The sequence below is a fragment of the Catharus ustulatus genome, chromosome 4, assembly GCF_009819885.2.
Source record: "Catharus ustulatus isolate bCatUst1 chromosome 4, bCatUst1.pri.v2, whole genome shotgun sequence".
Taxonomy (NCBI): domain Eukaryota; kingdom Metazoa; phylum Chordata; class Aves; order Passeriformes; family Turdidae; genus Catharus; species Catharus ustulatus.
In genome coordinates, this window is record NC_046224.1 from 42,208,426 (window position 1) to 42,231,818 (window position 23,393).

General features: G+C 35.7%; 1 protein-coding gene across 1 annotated transcript in view; it reads left to right on the forward strand.

Moving 5' to 3' along the window:
- Positions 1-19,396, forward strand: part of POC1B (POC1 centriolar protein B) — a 52,588-nt gene extending 33,192 nt beyond the window's left edge. Inside the window, exons 11-12 of the mRNA XM_033058728.1 lie at positions 16,351-16,533; positions 17,764-19,396. Of these exons, the coding sequence (XP_032914619.1) occupies positions 16,351-16,533; positions 17,764-17,871 (291 nt within the window). The 3' untranslated portion in view covers positions 17,872-19,396. The remainder of the gene's footprint in view (positions 1-16,350; positions 16,534-17,763) is intronic.
- Positions 19,397-23,393: the final 3,997 nt, after the last annotated feature.

Consider the following 23,393-nt stretch of genomic DNA (forward strand, 5'->3'; position numbering starts at 1 on the left):
ATTTTCTCTGCCTTTGTTTTGAATTATAAAAGCCTCCCAAAAACCAACCAAGCTCCACAATCAAAACCACCCCAGGTATTTGGAAAGACAGCAATTATGAATGAAAAATTTGCATCTATTCTTCCATTTCTGCATACATGAAGGGAACTGTTCTTCCTCGTGGAAATTTACTTCGAAAAGATCTTGGAATAATGTCTCTTCATTGCATGGCTTAACATAACTCCAGAATCCAGTAGGAGAGGATGACAATAGATATTATATATTAAAACTAATTTTTAAGACACTTTGTATTTTCCTTACCATGCAACTTCAAATTTATTCTTTCCTAGCTTCAGCCTCACAGGGAAATAAACACCAACTGTCTTCAGTGAGGTTAAGGGGAGGGCAAAAGGAAGAAGGGAGGTAATGGCAATTTTGTACATAGATCATCTCCTCTGGGGCCTAAGTCCAACTCAGAAGGGAACAACTGGTAGAACAAAACTCATATGGCACTTCATTGTGCAGAGTAGTTACCTTTACTGTTTTTTATAGATCATTTGAAAGCACAACAAACACCTTTCTGTATTTCATGGATATCAGCTTTCCTAAATGTCCTCGGACAAAAACTTGTCATTACATGATATGCATACATTTTTCTCTACCAAACACAAGTTCCAGCAGTATTCCCCTTTAAAGTAAGACTGAAATCACTGCCTCTCTTGTGTTCTTTGTCCAAATCTCGGTTGCCAGTTAGACTGGGCTCTGCACTGGGGAGGGATCCCACTGGTAAAAGGGCTTTGATAAGAATTGACAGTTCCCAGCTTCTTCCAGCACCTTAGTTTCTTTGTTCCCATACAGGGAAAATAAGAAAAACCACTCCCTTTTTTCATTTATGGCCATTCTTCTGATTACCAATAAATGCTTATTTGAACTGTCAGCTCCCTGAACTCCCAGTGACAAACAATTAAATTAGGAAATAGTATGAAGACATCCTTGATCTCCAAAGTTTTGAGGTAAAGCCACCTGCACCTTTTTTATAGATGAGCATTCCAAAAACCTCTCAAACAGACTCTGAATGGCTCATGCTAAGTCATATAAACGTAGAATAAATACTGTAAATGGAGGAAGTCTGAAGTGTTCAGTACAGCATAATAAAAATAAGATTTGTGCTTTTGTGTCTTTACAAATTAATCCCCCTCTCTGTCCAATCTTGCTTTTAGACAGGCCATTTTTAGTGTCATCTTGGCTTATAGAACACTTTAGACAAACCTTTCTACTCTTTTCATACTAGGCAGGTACAGTGTGTGGGACTGATGCAAGAGGATGGGCTTCCTTCTCTCAAAAACTCTCAGGGAAGGAATATCTCCATTCTCCTCAAAGGTTGCCCCTAATCTGTCTGAAATAACAATGAAGCAGTAGAGACAGCTTTTTCTGTTGTCCAGCTAAGAGCCTTCTAAAGAAGGTGTGGTGTATATGAGCAAAATGAGTCATCATAAGTGACAAAAAGATGAAGTGTTTTGCATTTTGTACAGTGAATTTCTAAACTTGCATTTTGAGCTGGTGTAGATGTCTAGGTATGCTTAGAAAGATTTGTGTACATAATCATAAAAGCAGTATGCTTTGATACCACTGGCATCAAATAAAGGTTAAGGATCAAATGCTTGAAGGTGAACCCAGTGCATGCAATAAAAGAGGAATATGATCCAAGTGATCCTTGTGTTTTGTGGTGATGCTATTCTAACACAGCATGTAACTGCTGGTTTACAAGGAGAGAACAGGAAGTATGTTGTGCCTCTACATAATTAAGTAATAATACATGTCCTGATGTTCCTTAATGCTCTTGATTATATTCTCTGAGTGAACTGGAGCTGGAGAGAAAGTCAAGTTTTTATTGCAGACTGAATTCTGAATTTGGGCACTAGAGAGTGCAAGAATATAATATTTCCTATACTATTTTTAGCCTGCTTTCCTGAGGAAATGTACTTTATGAGATTGTACTGCTTATTTGTCTGTCACTGTTCTGTCTCCCTAATTGGTGGATGGGTTTTAAATGAAATTTGGAAATAAGCAGTAATAATAACTAAGGAAACATTAGTGCTGTCACTTAAGAATAGGTCAGTGGATGTGAACTGATTCTGGAATAGGCATGGAGTAGCTACTGGTGACCCACCCTGTGACAGTGTCTCAACACATATAGAGAGAGCTTGAGCTAGGAGAGGGACCTAACAGAAAAAATTGTATGTGTGCACACATATACAAATATTTTGTGAGGTAACAGGCCTTTTAAAACTGGCAAAATTTTACTTTGTGTAGGGTCTTACTCAGGGCAGGTCTGTTTCAGGAATACTTTTCAAGTTGATCCATGTCTGTATGTTGTTCCTTTAGCACATTAGCACATTTCTGGGAACTAGAGGATTGGAAGTTCCCGGTATTATTTCTGTCAGTTTCCTGAGATACTGTACATGTACACTGTGACCTTGTCTGCTCAAGCAGTGTTTTCCTCTGCTTTGACTGGAAATCTAAGCTGTATGCACAGTTCTCACAGCTGATTCTGCGGCACGCAGAAAATGCCCGACAGCTATCAGCCCACACATCCAATAACAACTGGTTCCTTCCTCTTCCTGGGGAAGAGTAACATCCTCTGAGAAGAAGTGTCCCCTGAGGAATGCAGGAACAGCAGCAAGCCTTTCACACAGGAAATTACTACTATAGCACTTGTAGAAAAGTGTTTCTGTCACTTGGATTGTCAGTCTGTAATGAGCTTCCTGCTGACCTAGATGATGATTTACTACTGATCTAAATGCCATTTGTGAGTCATTCAGCTTAATGGAACTTAATGAAGTTATCATTCAGTGGCTCTGTTACTCTGTTTAACTTTTTTTATGCACTAGTACAAATAAAGTTTTCAACTTCTTAGTATTCACAGGACTTTAATAATTCTGAGACTTTGTGGGACTAAGAAGCAAGGGAATAATGCTTAGTTTAGCTCATGATGTGTGTCTCTTAGAGAAGGCTGCAAGATTTTATTTTTGTTTATCTTAAGTTGCATAATAAAGCTGAGCTGCAGATCAAGTATGTCAGAAAACAAGATTGTAAAGCTAAAATACTGCCCTTGAATTGCCCTTTGTTCTTAAATACAACTGTAGTATAAGTTTAGCACAGCATGCTTGCATCTGTGTGGTAGAAACTTGAGCATAAAATAAAATTTATTTATATATAAAACCCATATGTTACTCAAAAATTGTTAAAGCAAGTTTGTTATAAAAGCAAACACTTGAATACTGCTTCAATATTTTCTTGTTTTTTTCCTAAATGACAGTGCTTAAACAAGTGCTAGCAAATTTTATTTATCACTTAGATTAGAATGATTTCTCAACCCAGAGAATGCTTTCTGACTAAAAGCTTGAGTGTTTCCCAAATATATTAGTTGTTCCAATACAACACATCTCTCCTTGAAGCCATGCTGCATTACTATCGAGTTTGCAGTAAGAGATGTAGTTACTTGCTTAATGTGAGATAATGGAAACACTGAGTCACATCCAAAAATTACATAGGTTGTTTAAAACAAGACTGAAAAAATGACTTTTCAAATAAAATTCAGCAACTAAAGAAAAAAAAATTTCTTCAGCAGATAGATGTTTGATGTAGAAAAACATCTTGGCTTGTATCTTCTACCAAAACAGTGTGGGGGTTAGCAATTAGGTAGAACAATGCTAAAGGATGATTTCACAGTCGTTTCAACTTAATGACTGTTTTTATCTGGTTAATTCCATCCACATCAATTCCTTGATCTCTTCAGCTGTCCAAACACTAATATGAGCACAAAGGAAATAATGAGAAAAAATTATTTAGAGATGAAGTAGTAGATCAGAGCTGGCTGTAACCTACCTGAATTTACTGATGTCTGTGGAGCTGTGTATCCAATGTGATTGTACTATAATACATACAGGTGTGTTACATGCATGCAATAGCTGAATGTCTTTCTTAAGTGTCAGTGGAAAAAAATAGGAGGAAAGGAGGTGCTAGTAATGGTTTCCTTTTGTTCAGGCAGTTCATATGTTGGATTCAGGATTGGGTTTTTTTTTTGTAGCCTAAGAGGATTCAGATTTCTTCTGTCTGCATGGCTGTAACATAAACAGCAGGTAACAGACTGAATGGAGGCAGCTCCATCCTTTTTGCTTTAATTTGAAGCACTGTAAAGTAAAAGCTGAGAGTATATGACATCAGAGTAATGCAAGTGAGAAACAATCTATGGTTAGTGATTCTGGAAGAGGAATACTGGATCCTGTTGCATTTTGCAATAAAAAGTATTTGGGGAAAAAATTAGTAGCTCTCTGGATGACACCCTCAGTGGAGGTATATGGCATTACTGCTCTGAAAAGTTGGTTGGTTTGGTTTGGGCTTGTTCTTTTTCTCTGTATCCTGACATATGGTATTCTGGTTGTAGCAGTTTAGGTTGGTTGAAGGAGGGAGGAGGGAGATGCTGTCCTCTGGCATGTTCTAACTGCATGGATATTTCCTGTACACCAAGGTGTGAGTTCCACTCTGCATGTTAGATCCTGAAGTGAAGGCATTACACTGCAACTCCGAGTTAAATATTGCTGTATTTTTATTGTAAAGGAAGATTCCTTACTTGCAACAGAGATGTAAAAGAATTGCTTTATCCTTAAATTGTTCTTAGATTAACCAGTATTAAGTGTTCCTCACTGAAAAAGTTACTTTTCCAAGATGTTTCCTCCTTCCTTACATTTTTTGGGAAAGTAATGCAGTGTCCATACTTCCAATGTTTGCTAGTGTAGTGAAATACTACAATGCTTTGCAGTTTGAGTTGGTTGCGTGTAAGATACTGTAATTCTTCCCTCAGAAACCTTATAAACCATAAAGGTTTTTAATTTGTCCAGTTATGTGTCACTGTAGATATTTTCAACACCTCTGCTTTCTGTAGTGTATTACTCTGTAGTGTATTCTTCTGTGATGTCTGGCATGTTGCATTTTGATAGTTGAATGAAGTCAGAGTGCCAAGTGATCCTGAGTGTTTTAATAGTTTACAGGATGCCATTTTGTCACCTGTAAACTTGATTTTCCAGATCGCTCGTATGTTTTGTATAGGACTAAAACGAGAGCATATTTCAATGGAGTCACAAAAACCAGCATAATTCTGCAGTGTCTTTCTGATTTGACTGTTTTAGAAGAAACACTAGCTAGGTAATTGAGTTCATGATGCATTGCAGCCTAAAATGAATTAATAAAATTGTGGTATGCATATTATGGATATTAAAAAACAGGATGATTTTATCAGTAACAATTTGACTAAATATTTCATTTGAGAGGTCATCAGTTGGAAAGACAATTTCTTTTTGGTCCCCTCAAACTGTATTGAGTTTAGACTTTAAATATTTGCTCTGTATGTCCTAAGTCAACTTTTTAGTTGGTTTTTTGGCTTTTTCCTAACACAGTTCTCATGCTGACTGTGACCTGCAACCACAGAATTATCCTGTTTATCCTTTGTGATTACTGATGGAATTTCAGCTTCCCCACTCACCTTGTATTTTCTCCATTATTGCAGGATATATTAAAAATCAGTTTCATTATCTGACTTGTGAAATTATTTCAGAACCAATTGTCTTTTTTGCTGTGGTTAGAGTAGAAAGTATTCTACCAGAAATACAATTACAGCATTTATTATCTTCTGAAATGGAAGATAAAAATATGCATAATGCTTTAACATCTCTAGCTAATAAGTATGCTGTTGCTGAGGCTTCTTTTGTTTCTGATACTTTTAAAGTGAAAATAATCCTTGAGTTATAGAAAATACTTTTCAAGAGTGTAACAGGCTGTCAGACCACTCCAAAGTTAACATTTCTTGGATATTTGTATGTAATTCTCAAATTTCTAAATTTCTGCTGTTCCCTAATTCGATTCCTATCACAGTGAATTGTAAAACTCAACTGACTGAAGTACAAAGTTTTTCTGGTGCTACCAAAGCAATTTTTTACAATCCCACGTCTTAACAAAGCAGGACTGAGTATTATTTTTACTTGGACAGATGGGACAGCTTATCCAAACCTTCTGCATATTTACTAATGCTAAGCATTGAAATAGCTCAGGATGGACTTTCACTATTTTCTCCAGATATTTTGCGAAATCTAACAAAATAACATAAATTTGACTTTTCAGTCAAAATTTTGAAGCTTCATTTTACCCTTGTGGGAGTTTTTTGTGGCACTCTTGTTAGAGTGTTTGATGTCCTTTTGAAACTTTCACCATCCACTATAGGCATAACACTTTGTTATAACAAAAGCCTAGTTAAAATCCTGGGGAACTGTGTTTCTTCTATTACACAGTAAAATATATTTTTCATGGCTGTAGTCAAGAGGATTTCAGTTCCAAACTACGAAATATTGGATTCTTTTTTTTTTTTTTTTTCTCTTTTGCAGATAGTAGTATCTTTCACTTTGGCAAAGTGTTCAAGCAGTTGTGCTGGCCCTGTTGGATTTAACTTGGGACTCTACTATGCTGGATTGCTAACTTAATTTCAAATGCTTTTAACTCTTTGATATTTTCCTGTAAGTAATTTGTATCAGAGGAGATTTGAAACTTGCTTCTATGATGTAAACAAACTCAGTGGTATTGTCGATAGCCACCTGGTCAAGTGGTATAACCAGATGTGGTTACTGCTCCTCTGAAAGGAAATCAAAGCTGACAGATCTCAGCTAAGAAGAGATTTTTCTGTGAAATCCTTGTGTGGATGCCCTGCTCCCATAGCAGTCCCTAACAGGAGGAAATTTGGGCTTGTCTGTGCGACAAAGTTTTGTTATGACACAAGATATGTTGATATGACGCAGCAAAATAAGAAAATTCATACCACAGTACTGACACTTATCCTGACAAAAAATATTGATGCAGATGTAGCTGTGGTGGCAGAAAGGAGTTTCTTTTAGCTTTGCATATAACTGTGAAAGTAAATTGTGTGTAGATATGCATGTAAGTATGTAGTTATGTAGGGGCTGGCAAACAGCTCCCATGTGTTCCTGCAGCAGGGGCTCTGCTGCAGTGCCCGTGCATGGAGGGAGCTCTGCAGCAAGGCAGCTCTGCCCTGTCCAACCTCCTGCTCTTGAGGCGCACCAGACCCCTGGTCTGGGCAGGCTGGAGCCCAGGGACTGCAGGCCTTCTCAGCTTTCTGCAGGGCTGAGGAGAACACTATTCAGAGCCTTCAGTTCTTGTTCTGGCAGTCTCTCTCTTCAGTAATTTTTAGTTCATTCTTATTGAGATGTGGGGTTTAAGACAGAAGTGTATTCCTTTAGTTCTTCTCATTTACATACCATGTAAGTTGTTCAAGATTAGTTTTGCCCCAACAGGTTAAGCATGAAAGCCTTATCTAGAAGAAAGCAATTGCATGTTGTAAACTATATTCTTTTATTTTTTTCTCAGGAGTAAACATGCCTTCAAGAACAAGACATTTCTCTGGGTTTGTTGATCAATCCCTTTCATTGTAAATTGAATATGGAGATACTAGGTGACTTTGAATGAGATAGAGGAAGTGCTGTCCTTTATATATAATGTAAGACTGTACAGCAAACTCACTGTTACCAGGTATTGTTCCTTTGTAAAATTCAGTTAAACTATTTTAGCTAGGTATTGGTCTAAAGGCTTTCATTCAGTTTTTTTTAGGTAGGGGGAAGAGGACAGAAAGGAGTTGTGAGCAGGCAAGCTAGAAGAATGGCTGTCATTTCTCTGATTAGATATGTTCCTGGTGAGGATGCTATACTCTCTCTGACACTCTGAGGATAACCCTGCCTCCTTCCTCCCATGTACTTGATGCCCTCTCTGAACCCCCGTGATCTGCTATTTAAAGTACAGGTAGTTTGCCCACATGTTGGGAAAAGTCCTAGGGCTTTTATACTTTTGTTTTTATTCATTAATATTTGTAATATCAAAAATAACAGAATATTCTATTGATAGTGATAGAAAGGAGGCCTTACACGCATAGGGTTTTTAATTTTCTGTCATTACTTCATTCTAGTAAGTGTTTCATTATGTTTCCAGTTTCTGTTACAAGTATTCCTCCTGCCTTCCTTTAGCTTATCTCTGCACTGGAATGGATGAGAAGTTCAAGCAGAGTTGGTAATACAATTTTTATTAGAACTCTATGTAGGTAAAATGAAGTCATTATGGAAACTTTTTTTTTTTTTAATTTCAGCCAGAAGATGTCCTTTTGAGTATGCACACAAGCAGTCCAAAGTAATTTGCCAAAATTAAACTTGGCTACTTTATTTCATAACTGCAAATAGTAGGAAATGCTCCTATAGTGTCATGTTATTTCTCCTTAGCCTTGCAATGTTTCTTGCTGAAGATATACCGGACGTAATTGTGTACCTTTCTTTGCCTTTCTTCTACAGGGCACGTTTTTATATTTTAGTGCCTGTGGTGCAAGTGTTTTATAACTTGTGAAAGTGTTTGAATATAGTCTTCCTGAACTGTTATTTTAGAATTGACTTCCTTACATAGGATTCTCACCTTTGGAAATTGAACCTCCAATGATTTCTGCCTGGTTCGTTCATTATATGCTTTGGGGTTTTTGAGGTTTTTTGTTTGGTTGTTTTGTTGGGGGCTTTTTTAGTTTGTTTGTTGTTTTATGGGGGTTTTTTGTTTGGTTAGTTTTTAATTATCAATTCCTAACTTTTCGCAAGTATTGCTTTGTTTTTCGGGGGAAATTCTTACCTTCTTCTAGAAGTTTAGACTGATGAAGACTCTGTGCAGGGTACTATTAATATTAGAAATTAAGATCAATGAGCAAATTAGAAAAAAATCACCTAGTTTTAAGTAAAGTTTATCAATAATGATCTGAGAGTTTAGAAAGAAGTATTTCAGGAACATTATTTCTAACTGGATGCACTCAAATATTTCTGGACTTCTAAGAAATTTTTATTAGGGAAATATAAATAATTTTTTAATGTTTCTTGGAGAAAACAAGGCTTATTCTATATTTGTTTTCAGTGCTTTCTTGACACAGATGGAATACAGAGAAAATATTTTTGTTCTGTACTAAATTCTGTATATATGGAATCAAAAATACTGAGTTCATTAGATGTACTCTGTTTTACAGTGTTTTCTCAAACCAGAAGCAGCACTCTGGGAAAAAGATGGCCTAAGAAAACCACGTAGTTGGTTTCTCATTATGTGTGTGAAAGGATGCTTGTAAAACATGATATAATTTCTTTGCATAGAACTTTTCAGGATATCTTGAGATGTTCCTATGGACAGGGGAGTTTATTATTTCATGCCATCACAGGAATACTAAATTCAATATATCTGTCATCCTGATAGAAAGAAATAAATCTGGTTAATCAGACCATACCTGTAAGTGCATCAGGATTTCGGTTAATTTTGTACAGATAATAAAATAAAAAAACCCCACCAAAGTAAGCTACTAGTTTTCATTGTTTTGTACTGGTCTTCTGGCCTCTATAAACTCAGTTAGCTGCAGGTTGAATTTGCTATTTTCAAGACTTAAAGTGTTATGCTCTTCCATCTTAGGTGAAAATGCCTGTTTTGCTAAAGAATAGAGTCTGATAGTTTGGCCTGTTTTATTGGCTCTGGGTTTGTAACCTGGTACCACTGCTCATGATCAGGCTCTAAACTGAAGGGTTTGCTACCTTCAGTGGTCCTTCAAGGTATTTCCATGTCAGACTTGGACATGCACTTCTGTTAAGTGCTTTAAATTTTTTATTTCAGCTTGGGCATTTTTTAAAAAGCTGGAGAAGACTTTGATATGTAAGATGACATGAAAGACTTTGAAGTGTGAAAGTCTGTGTTGCAAGTTGTGAAAGCGGACTGCTCAAGCTAGAAATGCTCAGTAGAACTTTGGTCTGGAGATGCCACATAGTCTATCTGTATTTTACTGCTTGAATGCAGAACTTTACATTAAAGTTTGCAAATAAGCAATTCCAGAGCTACCTCATCAGATAACATGGGGCAGACAGCCACAGTTGGCACATGGCAAGTGGTTGCTGTGCTGATTCATGTGCATGCAAGAGGAGAGGAAATGAAGAGTGCTGTCATCAGCTGAAACTACAGGGGAGTTTTCTTCAGTAGGAACTGATAAAACAGATTGTGATTTAACATACTCAGTTTTAGACTAATAGATCAGAGAGCTGTTTTATATGGATCACTCATTGACTGAAGAAAATAATTTCAAAGTAGTAGAAGCAATCTGTGAATAATTAATGTCCTACAAAAAAAACCACCCTCGCACCGCCCCCCCAAAAAAAACCACAGAAAAAACAACTCTTGAATTTAGCATTTCCACCGTGAACCATTTTATATGAGGGTAGGTTCACAAGAGGAGGCATGTGTGATAATGATAGTACTGTTACTCCTGAGAACTACCCCCATGATTTCAAATAACCAAAAGACACAGGAATTCATCATCTGGTAAGGTGGGACACTATGTTATGCCTTTGCTCTTTGGTCTGTTTGAGCTTCATGGCTTACTTACGACTAATTATTTGTAGTTGTTTTAATCACAGTATCAGAAATATTTTACCATTAGTAGGCAAATGTACCATGTGTTCAAAATTTAAAGGTTTATTTTTAAAAAGCAGATCATGCCAATTTTTGTGATTCATTAGGAAGCTTACCAATGTCATTTTTATAAGCCCATCTTAATTATGAGATCTCTAAGATAGGCTTTTAGAAGCTGTGGTCTGTAGTTTCCAGCTTTGGAGCTTGTAGAAGATGGAAGCCTGTTGATAGACAATTGTGTGACAGAACATGTATTTTTTCTTATTTTCTTTTTTTTTCCCTTGTGGGAATTTTTTTATTTCTATAGATAAAACTGCTCAGGCATCCTTATATATGGATTCATTTTACTCAGATTCTATTTTTAACAGTCATGAAGCAAAGGGAGACTGGGATGCAGTGTTTGGGTCTATGTGCTATGTGAATGTTTCATGGGAAAGCATTTGGGACAGGCAGAGGTGATAAGGTTATGTGTAAGGATTTGTCACAAATTGATCAAGTACCACCCACAGAGTTTTGGCTATTTTGCTTGACAGAAAACAAAGATAAGCAATTATGGTTTGCTGTTTGTGACATCATTTTATAAGCTAAATTTAATTTTCTGCTGAACATCCGCTGGTAATGTCATGGTAATAACTTCCTATTGATTAATTAAATCTGTTCCTTCTTCTCCTTATTTGTAACTTGCATGAAGTTGCCCAAATGTGGGTTTATGTTATTACTAATGTGCTGTGAATGGAAATACTGTACACATTTTAATTTTCTTCTTTGCTTTGCTCAGAAGTAACAATTTAAAATTGATTGCCTTATTAAAATTTATTCTCTCAAAATAAGCTCTGATGACTCTGAGAATAGTTTGGGGTTTTTTAATTATGAGACATTTTTACTACATTCTGGTGACATATAGAATTGTTTATGAATTGATAGCATTTCAAGTACTTTAGAAAGGGGCTGTTTTGAAGGAAGGACAACATTTAATTCTTGAAACATTTCATGTGAAATAGACTGTGAGTAGAAAAACTTTATTTAGAAAGAACGTAATTTACAATAAAATGTTGTGCTGAATGAAAGTGTTGGACATGAACTGGCTGGTATCCAAAAGTAAAGGAAATCTGTTGAGAGTAGTGTCACTCCTTTACAGCAAGTTTTGGCATTTGAGTGTTACGTTAGGTTTCAACAGTTTTGGACCCTTTGCTGAACTGGAGGAGATTGTAATGTTAGATATTAGGAAAGGTTAAAATATAAAGCAGATAACCTTAAAGCCACAGCAACGTACTTGACGTCTGACAATGTTTAAAAAATCTCTACAGCTTCCCAGAATATAATAAAAATAACCACTTTGGACACAAGTTAGATAAGCTGAAAATTTGAAATAGTCTCAATGGTTTCATTTCTCTTACAAATTTTGAAAGTTCAATTATTTGCTTGTCTGTGTTTGAGGTTTGACAAATATCAAGGTTTTTGCCTTACTTCTGTAAATGCTTTCATGTTGTATTGTGCTTCTAAGTCTCTGAAGATGTAACAGAAAAATCTCAATTTGCTACTTAACCTACTACATTGCAAGAATACTTTTCCACTACTCTGACTTGCGATGCTGGTGGCAGTTTACTGAGATACAAAACATTCCTTCGCAGCTTATTTGTCTGATATATTGAACTTTGGATCAATTTTACTGTAGGACAAAAGTGGTGAGACTTCTAGTAGCATAGCATTTCCTCTCTTTACTGAATTTACAGCTTTCCTTCTTGTTTTGAAAGAATCTGTTTAGGCTGTGTTTAAGAGCAAAATTTTTGTAATCACTTTGTGGTGACTTAAACTGAAACTTCTACTTAATTTTAGTGTGAAGCACAGTAATATTGTTTGCAAAGAAACAGAAACACCAACCAGAGTAGAACTTAGCAATGTCTGATAACCTCAGATTGTTTTACTCTCCTGCTCTATTCATCTAAAATAGTTTTAAATTATCATAAATCACAGACAGCAATTTTTGAGTGTCATTGAATGTCAAATCTATTTTTTGTTAATTTTGAGTATTGGAAGATTAATAGATTATCCTTGGGACACTGAACTTGCAAAGCAGAGTGCCTTTAAACAGGGCCAGAGTGTGTCAGAGTTTAGTTACTCTGTTCTGTCTGTGCAACTTAGTTGCCTTTATCTTTCAAAGGCAAGAAAATGAATGTACTTTCCAGAACATTAGTACAAGTCGATTTGTGAGCATTTGTCAAACAATACTAAGTTTATTTACAGTGACCATATTGATACTGGTGTCTGGGAAGACCTGGGTTCCAGCCCAGGTCTTACGCTTTCTTATTTCCTTCAGGGTTAAGGAGTGTGAGCTTGCAGAGCTGTGTTAACCTGAGGTGAGAAGTTCTGGCAAATGGTTTCCTGGAGCTTTCAGGAACTGAATTACTTCTGAGAGATCTATTCTTCCTTAGGTTTGATTAAAATCAGAAATAGATGCTATAATTTTCAGAGAAGACATACAGGTGTCTACAAAGTACAATTGCATAAGATTTATAAATTGTCCCTGCACCAACTGAGTTTTTTCACTGATGCTTTTAATTTCCTATATCAATTGCCTGTGTTTCTTAAGGCATATGCTAACTGGGCAGGTTTGTTGCTACCATGCAGAATATATAATGCTTGGGCTCTACCTAGTTTTCCTGCAATGTGTTCCATCTACCAGGCCTCCAATTTTCCTAAAATTTGAGTTGTCTCTCTGTCAAAGATAGCTAATCACAATTGAGGTTTGAAATCTTCTGAGAAAAGAGTCAAGATTTACAGACAAAAGCAAGGTTTCTTTAAGATCCCTATCTTCCTGTATTTCTAGAAGTATCACTGAGAAGTCTATTCTAACAGACTCTCCCTTTGTAGTTAAATACAAGAGTGTTCTTCATAGTGTGATTGGTTGTAAGACAGGAATTCTTTAATGCATGGCAATATTTTATCTTTAACATTTGAATCCCAAATTGGACTTAATCTTTCACATGCTAATCAGCATTTGGGAATATATTCGTTTTGTGATTTAGTAAACATGCCAAAGCCTTCCATTAATACTGTTTCCCAAGAACCTCAGATATATATTTGTAATTTGGAAAAAACACATAGAGTATGATTTCTTCTATAGGACTGCATTAACAGTATCTCATATCACAAAATCTTTGTAAAGGGAAAATATGGGCAGTCTTAAGATACAGCAGTCCTATAGATACTTATATGTTCGTCTGAAAGTACATGGGATAAATTAAGAGCCAAAATATGCCAAGATATTTGAAATACTTTCTTTTGAAGACTTCTAAAACTTTAAAGCAAGGAGCTAAAGCAAAGTAAAATTAAATGAGAAATTAATTTTTCTGCCTATCTTGTCCAAAAACCAATATTTGTATTCTATTTCATTTTGTGCTAACAAGTTACTCTTTTACAATATACAACTTTTTGGAATAATTTGAAGTTGACAAATTTTTTTCATGTTGAGAAGAAAATTTAATTTATAGTATTGGAGACATGTAATTAAACTATCTAGTTAGGAGTGGGAAAGTTCTGGGCTTGTATCCTTTCTCCTTTGGATTTTTTATTCATTTTATTCCCTTAGGTGTAAAATATAAAACCTCTGATGGGAATAGAACTTCCCTGTCTGAGCTGAGCATTCTAACCACTGAACTAAAGCTTTCTCAGTGGCATAACTTGGGCAGCATGGCTGGAGAGAGTACCCTTTTTCCACACTTTTATGCATTTAAAAGGCAACAGCCTGGGCAACAAAGCATTGCTCTCTGATTCATAAGTTTAAGTGGACTTGAACTGAGAAGTCCAGTTCTCTTAGTCCAATGCAAATATTATAATCATTAGGTCTCTTTCTGTAGAGCAACCTTGTATGTTTAATGTTGGAAATCTCTATCTAGTTTGGTGTCTAGCACAGTCTTATTTTTGCCATGCCCTGGTACCAATACATATAACTGATAGATTTCAGTATTAGTTGTATCAGCCATTTATTATTTGACATGCCTGGTTCATTTGCCTAAGTCAGTAGCCAAAAATAGAAAGGAGGACTAAAAGGAAACTGGAAGTATTTTGCTGTGAATTTATCTGTTTCTTTGTTCATAAAGAAATCAAAGAAAGTGATGTCAGTGAATACCATGAGATAGTGCCATGGTACTATCAAACCTCGAGATGGGTTCCCTCTAGTTTCGTAGCATTGTTAGTTAAGGTCTGAAGTACATGCCTGGCTATCTACCCCTGTCTACACTAACGTCATGCTCTGCACTTCATGGGTTCTTGCCTGGGGGCTTGAGACCTGTCCTTGCAGAATGTAACTCTCAATGGAACTTTTAACTCAGAGAGGGTTGCAAGTCTTCCTTCTTTGCTCTCTTATCTCGCCACAGTCTCTGCTTTCAGCCATTTCCCACCACACAGGACTGTGCAGGATGGCACTAAAGATACAGGAATGTTCTTGTGGATAATGCAGCTGTATAAGTTCATAGTAATAATGATATGATTTAGTGTTGCTGAAATTTAAAATAGTTACATTGTCATAGTGACAGTATTTAATCCATCAGTCTCTGATCCTATGATATTCAAAGGCAGGGTCAACTCCGTGTCAATCATTCTTGACAGAAACTCATCTACGTGCCTAGGTAATCTTGTAAAAGTCTGCCAATAATTCTGCCTGGCAATTTACATTCTACAGGATTATTTTAGAGATTTAGGAGATTTTTTAAAATGTTTGACAGTGACTTTATTACTCTCTCTTTTGAAAATCTGTTCAGCCTTACAACATAAATATTTTTTGGATGCATTGTAAATATTGTGTATTTTAAACACATCAGATGAGACTAAAATTTCCCCTTTGCATAGCTAATGGATATTTTCATGGGCTGACAATAAATTCCAGCAAAATAGTTTAATTGTAACCATTTGTAAGGTATATTTTGTAACTGGAGATATATCAAATGTAATTAGAAATAGTAAAACCTAACTACCACAATTTATTTTAGTGTAAAAGTCAACTAACATTGTCTGAAGATACAAGAAGTTTTCAAAGAAATCTCAAAAAGTCATTAATTAATTAGGTAAAGTTGTTAAGGACTCTCTAATTAATTAGTGGTGATTTAACTTTTCATCACTCAAAAATACCTTAATGGACTTCAAGGTGCAGACAAAACCAAATTGGTGGGGAAGATCATGCTCTTTCATGTAGCCTGAAGCAATGTTTATACATCAAAGTTATTTCTCTCAACATTGCATTGCGTGGATCTTTTCTGTTGTTTCCTTCTCCCATTTTCTGAAGAAATAAATTTTTCAAAAAGTCCCATCACTGAACTAACAACTAAAAACTACTTTAAAAAAATGCTGAAGTAAGAGGTTAATTCATACTGAGTATGAGGTTTCATACTATGAAGTTGAAAAGAGTGCTTGTGGTCGTCTGGTCATATATGGATTTTTCATCCATGTGACTACTCTGAATGAATTTCTTTGTGAACCAAAGCTACCTTTTTTGAGAGAATGCCCCTCATTAATTGTATTTATTCAAGATTTAATTCAAGCCCAGTGGTACAGCATGTAGCTGTATGCTTCAAGCTGTACCTGAAACATGTATCTAAAGACTGCTAAGATTTCTCTTATTGCCTCATCCATCACAACTGGAATTCTCTCTTAGGTCAGAACAAATTGAAGTGTTATGAATTTGACCTGGTACAAAGAGCAAATCTGGGGGTCCTTGTGTGTATGCATATATGTGTAGATTTTTTTAAATTAAAAGCCTGCCTTTTGGCTATCCTGTCTATCTTATGGTATGGTTTCACTTAAATGAAGACAAAGGCAGCTGAATCTTCAAATGATGTTTCTATATTCAAGGATACTGGCAGAAATGAAGAACTGAGGAGTCCCTCTGCTTCTCCCTCGGCAAGAAGTTCTAAAAGGAAGGTGGAGTTTGAGAGTGGGTCAGCTGAGCAGAATGTGGAACAGCAGAGAGGCATCTCCTCCTCCTTGAGCAGGGTTTTGGACCACATTGTGGGGCAGCTGCATTTGTTAACTTTAGTAAGTATATAACAACAGGTGACACTTGCAGTGCAAAATGACAGTGCTATCAAAGGGCAACAATACCCTGGAGTCATATTCATAAATCAGAACATTAAAGACTATTATTTTGGGAGTTATGTTGAATAGCTCTATAGTCAAGTGACTGTTTTGGTGTTTTCTTTTCAGAAAATATTGATTGCATGAATTCTGTTTACTAAAGTGAAAGCTTCCTCGTACATAATCATAAAGATTGTTACTGTATTTTTAACTCTGGGTGAAGAAAGTTGCTGTTTTTCAGTAGTGAGATCTAGGCTAGTTTTGTCAGAAGCCAGTTGTTTAGCAGACATTCCAGCTGGAGCAATCACACTCTAGCAGGAGATGAACAAAGTAAATTGCAATGTACCATTAAATCTCTTTCCAAAGTTAATGTGTGAGGTATTGGCTTAGGTAGGAATCCAAGCAGTGCAGTAAGTCCTAGTGCCAATGAAACCGCCCAAATACTCAGTCTCAGTCAGTGACTCTGAGTCACTTTTGCAAATGGTCAATATGCCTTTTTAATCAGATTTAACTTGTTTTAAGATACTTCTTTGTAGTCTGTAATATATTGACATTAAATCACTTCAAAATGGAGTAGCTCAGGGTTTGTTTGGTTTTTTTCTGTGTTCTTTTGCAATGTGTATGTTAAGTAAGAAGAAATAGGTTTTGGGAAGTATGGAGTCAAGTAATGAGTGTAAAATGATTTGTATAGTAAGTTGGATGGAAAAGAAACTGCCAGCCTGGGTCCAAAAACCTACTTTTTCTGATGAAGATAATCTCTTAGAGAATTAATGTCTTTTAATTGTATTTTCTTTCCTCAATTTCTTTTCTTGTGGATGACTTAAAAGTTTCTTTTAGGTTTTTGAAAGACATCATTTGTGGTCACAGTGATGGCTGTTTTTCTATTGAAATATGGATGCAACTTGCACATAGTATTTCAGAGTACTTTACATTATGCATGTATGCATTTTCTCAGTGCTAATGTTTTGTGAAAATAAAAACCTTTAGACAATCTCCATGGAGATTAAATGGAGATTAAACCATAATTTTTAAATACAGTTGTAAATAGTGGAATAGTTAAGGTGAAGCCATCTTATAGTATTTTTTTCCTGTTGAGTTAAAATTACTTTTCTTGTGTTACTATGTTGCACACTTTTATAATACTGTGTGAGTCATATAAACCAAATTGAAATTATTCTCTTCTTCATGCAGACTGTTTCAATCCTGGAACAACGTCTTACTTGTGCTGAAGATAAATTGAAAGAATGCATAAAAGATCAGCAAAAAATGTTAAGTGAAGACACAACTAATAAAATATGAAAACTATATTGATGAATATGTTTCATAAAATCTCAAGGAATGCTTCTTCACTGGATTTTGCTATATGCAAAAACATCAAATCAAAGTAATAAAAATGTAAGAAATTTTTTTTAAAAAGTTTCAAACATTGGTAGCAAGCAGATATTCTGGTTATCTATTCAATGAAGTGTAGCCCAATCAAAACTAGTATTTTGTAAATCATTTCCATTGAACATTACAGGACTCTTATTTCAAACTAACAAGATGTTTGAATATAACTAAGCCACAAACGACATAATTTTAGATGAATTGCAGTTATTGTGCAGGTTACCACTCTGTAGATTTTTAAACTCAGGCAAGGGTTGTGAAAATAATGTTCTTTGGCTAAGACAACATTACTTAAACACCTAAATAAAATTAGACATAATGCCAAAAATACTAGAGGTGTTCTTTGTCCCTTACATATGCTCAAGTAGTGAGTTATTCTGTGTCTTCTAAACATTTTGGTAATGATTGCAAGAAGATGCAGTGAGAAAACTTCTAGTGACAAATACAAAAACTAAGTCATTTAAACTTTGAAGCTATAATTGCATCTATGTGTATTCAGCTGCAAAACTGATGTATTTGAACACTTCTGCTTATCTCATCCCCATCAAAATTCTTTTTTCATGTTTACAAAAACATAAATCAGCTTTATACTTCTGAAGAATATATTTGAACCAAGCACAAAATTATGCAAAATCTAGGTCATAAATACAAAAGATTCCTAACAGAATCTTAACAGAATGTCCACATGTGCTCAAGCTTTGCATGCTATGAATGTACCCCATCAGGTAATGCATTGTGAATGCAGACATAAGTCGGGAAAAACTTTGTACTGTATTATGATTTGGGTTTTATTTTTAATAAAAATGCAATTCTTAGAAAGATGATTTTAGGTCTTATTTTTTAATGGAAAATATTTATTTTCTTTTTGTCTATGTTATTCTTTTAAACGGCAATTGCACAACACCTGTTGTAAATCCACAGTCAAAACTAGTTAATCATCCATTTCTGTAACTTTACATATATGGTGAAAAATAGGACACTTGAAATGGGGGGAGCATTTTAATCCAATTCTGCAACTGACTGTATATAGATAAAGCCCATTTCCAAGGCTGAACCTCATTAACATCAACAGAGTTCAACTTTAGTACACAAGCTCGCTGTGCAAATATGACTGCAGTTCAAGCCACAGAAACGTGCAGTCAATTTTTCTTGTATAACTTACTTTTCTCTCTCGACAACCACCTTCAGATAGCCAGACATCACCTCACTTCCTTGGTTAACTCTAGTTTTTACCAATAGGTACTCCATATTTGCAGCTCAGTCTTGAGCACTACTGGTTATGGCAAAGAAGCAGCCTCTTATAAAATTTTTGGATGCAACTGTTTCTAGGCAGCATCCTAACCACAGATTTTTTGTCAAAGGATGTTCTTATGTATTCCACCCTGACCTTTGATTATGCAATTGTTTATACTACTATATAACACAGAGTTATGTAAATGCTGTCTTTTAGATCAAATGTACTTCACTTTATGAATTTGCAAATGCTCTTGTGGTCTTTGCCTTTTCTTGTCTCCCTTAGGAGACACAAAACCATATCGCTATTAAAATTTTTGCTTATTTCTTGTTTCTCTCTTAGTGGACAACAGATATATATATAAGCATAAATATATGTCTTAAATCTGCAGATTTTTCTTTTAAGTTTTATCAGGATTATTTATCAATAAGATTCAAGTATTTCTTTTACTTCCATATTTTTAAATAAAATCTCTGCTGAAATTCTCCTTTCTGCCTTAGCTCCTACCACTAATCCCTCTTCCTTTTCAGTACCTATTACCTGCAGCGTTTACTACTTAATTCAGTTTATTCCTCAGTTGTTTGTGAATCTGGTGAACCAACATAACATTCCCAAATTGAGACATGTTATTGTCATTCTGTCAGCTGGTCTGTTGATACTGAAACTCAGCATGATGACACTTGGAAGGATGTCTGGTCATGGTTGTTTGAAAACAGGATGGATGTATTTTCCTCAGGCTGTGATGGCTCTCCTAAAACACAGCCACAACCATCTACCAAGATGTTTCTTTTCAAAAAGCATTGATGTGGGCAAGTTATCTTATTCTCTTGATCCATATAATTTCTAATTAAGTTATGGAATGGAAATACTTCCTTTAAAAGCACCTACCAAGTCTGTTAAACTCTCAGAAGCATTTACCCTAGAGTTTATACTCTGTCAAATAACTGGTGACTTGACTAATTTGACTCATAAACCTTGAGGAAAATGATTGCTGTTTAGTCTTAGTTGTGCTTTTGCACTATGTGAAAAAATGATTGCGTGAATCTTTAAATTATGAAAATTATATCTGTATTGGAGACTGCATTCAAAATACTGATAGCCCATACTTGTTCTAAGCAAGCTCAGCAATGTACCTGCTGCAGTATGGTTTCTCTCAGGCTAAATTATCCCTCTGATACTAAATATAAATAGGCCCCCCTGTTCAAGAAAGTCTGCTTCCAGCTTTCAGGCCTCCTACTGCAAAAATGGCTCAATTACTTATTAAAAAGAGTGACATGTAGTAGATCCCCAAGGTTTGTGTGTTGAGAGAGAGAAGGTGTTGGCAGGAATAGTTGTTGCTGGGAGACTGTCTCTGGAGAAACCCGACTTCAAATTCCTCAAGTGTCAAAGTGCTGTGTAGCTCAGCAGCTCATTGCAATGTACTTCAGCAGACATTTCAAACTAAAAATGCTCTTCCAAATTGAAAGAAATGCTACCAATTGTTACTTCAGCATGCACATTATGCTATTGTTAACATATTTTTTATAAATTTAGGGTTTTGGAAAACCAATTCCCAGAGGTGAATGTATCTGAACAATTCCCTTGTCTTTGGGGGATTGTTGTTTCTTGCTTTTACACATGTAAGGCAATAATTAGGTTTTTTTATTATTATCTTCATGGTAAGAAATCTAAACTGTAGTTTTAAATTTTGATTATATTAATCTAGCTGAAAAAATGGTGGTAGAACAGATTCTCATTGCCTTTTTAGGATGTCCTGAACAGATCCATATTGCATGAGGGATTTGAAAAATACAACTTAAAATTTGTATTTATATCAATTTAATAAATATACAGTACTATTTTTAGGGTAAACAATGTTATTTTCTCTTCCTAGAAGTTTTTTTACTGTGTTGCTGAATTATTTTCATTGCCCTATCACAGCACAAAATCACTCTTGGTATATCTACTGAGCAGCAGTAGCCAGGATGTGGCTATTTCTAGGGACATAGCTTTATGTAACCTATTTACCTTGTAAGACTTATAAAAATCAGAAATTCTGTACTCATTGCCCCAAACAATTAATGAATATGTATGTTCACACTGGATCCAGGAACAGTATGTTTTTGTCAGAGTACCCCCTCAGGGACTTTTGCACGCTTCGGATGCATAATACAATTGAAGCTGTTTCTTTGTGAGAAAATAGGTTAATGACTTGCCAAAAAGCAGATGTTAATTGGAAAAAGTGCATACAAGTCCTTTTCTTTACAATGTATATGGGTTGCATTTGTCATGACTTGCATCCAAGAACAGGTGCAATTTCAATTGACTCAGCTAACAGGATGTGCTGAGTACACTCCTCACCAATTTCACCAGAAATTTTAAATCCAACAGAAAAAGAGTTTCTAATCTAGTCAGTGAGTGATAAGCTGCTTTTATGATCCGTCATAGAGCTTATTTATAACTTAATATTGTACCTGTAATTAAACATCTTAATAATATGAAAAAATCTTTGATTGTTTATTGATATTGTCAGATTTTACTTGTGAGTGCTGAGGCACCTTACATGAGACAAAATGTGTCATTCTTTCCAAATTATTTCTTTTTAAGACAGTCAACAGTTCTAGACAGGGTACCACCAGTGTAATTGTAAATAAAACTTAGAGCAGAAAAATTCTTTTTCACTAACACATTTCCTGCCATGAAGCTACACAATCAGGTCAAGGTCTTTGTCTTGCTTTGCTTCATTTTCCCACAGTTCAAAAGCAAAAACTAATGAAACAGGTGGAAGAAAGCTATCTGGGTGTGTCAGGGTCAAAAGAGCTGCTGTTGGATAGTTTAATAGTTCTGTTCAGAGGTCTCTGGGAATTTCTAGGTTACTCATACAAGTCCACTGCGACAGGAACTTTGGTTTGGATCCACACGCCTTGCCTAATCTCATCCTTCAAAAGTCTGAGGAGGGCTGGATGTGAAATTCCTCTGGGTGTATCAACAGTCTAAACCAGTGCAGGAAAATCTAGTTCAAGATGGAGCATGGGCATTAATGAGGGTACTGAGGCTGCTGGTGACCGAGGTTATATGATTTTCCCATGTCTGTAGCAAGGACCTGCTCAGTGCACGTGCAGAAGCAGGAAGAGACTAAGAAGAAATACTGAGAGTCTTGATGCCATATAAACATAGAATTCCACAACTCCCCATAGCAGTTAGGATTGTAAGTCTGTCTATGGCCAGGTCCTTAGAGACCTGAGCAAAAAAGAGGGACCTTGTTTCTCTTCAGAGCAGCTAAAGAGGAACTGCAGAAGAGAAAAAGGAAAGACAATCATTTACTATCTTTTTCATCCATTTGTGCTTTGTAATGTAATGAAATAGTAGCTCTGTCTTGGGTTTTTATCTCCTCCTAATCCACTGAGGAAATCCCTGCTCCTTTTAGAGAGGTAAAACCTTGTGACAGAGAATGTTGCAAGAGCCGGAGTCTCTGTGCTGAAGGGTGTCACTGAACCCTCTTCTGGCCCCAGTAGTGAAAGCCAAAGGCCTGCTTACTCCAACACCTGTATTGAATGTCAATTCTGCCTTGAGATTCAGGCAAAGATTTATGATATTCATAAGCAAAACATATTTTTGTAAATCTGCTGTTTTCTGGGACTTCATGAACAAGTATCAGAGAGACAGAGGTCTGGGGAAGTCAAAGCAGAAAAATTCTTTCTCCAATTTCTAAGAAAAATTCAGGTGAGCCATATGCAAAAAGTCCTGCTGCTTTGTGCTACCTGCATCTTGCACATCCCAGAAATGTTTGAGATGAAATGGACTTGGGTAATAAAAACAGCAATGTTTTTTCATGAATGCATTGGTTGAATATTTTTTTATTAATATTCTCATATCATTATGCAAATCGTAGGATGTTTGCTAAAGCCTAAAAGGAGTAATTTGAAAGAGAAAGATTAAATGGTTGGTGATGGTTTGGACAATTTCTGCTCTGACTACTTTGGGGTATTCTGTTAAAGAGTGGTGCCACGCCTAAAGTCTGATGTTGTGAGCAAGAGCAGGATTTAGCCCTTAGTCTAGGACTTGAAAATTCTTGTACTTCACAAAAACAGTTTTCACTTCTAAGAAAATTACATAAATGTGTTAAAACGCCATTAACTTTTAAATTAAGCAGTGAGTCTAATAATGCAAAACATAGATTATATTTGAATGTATGTAACCATACTGAGTGATTTCAGTCTGC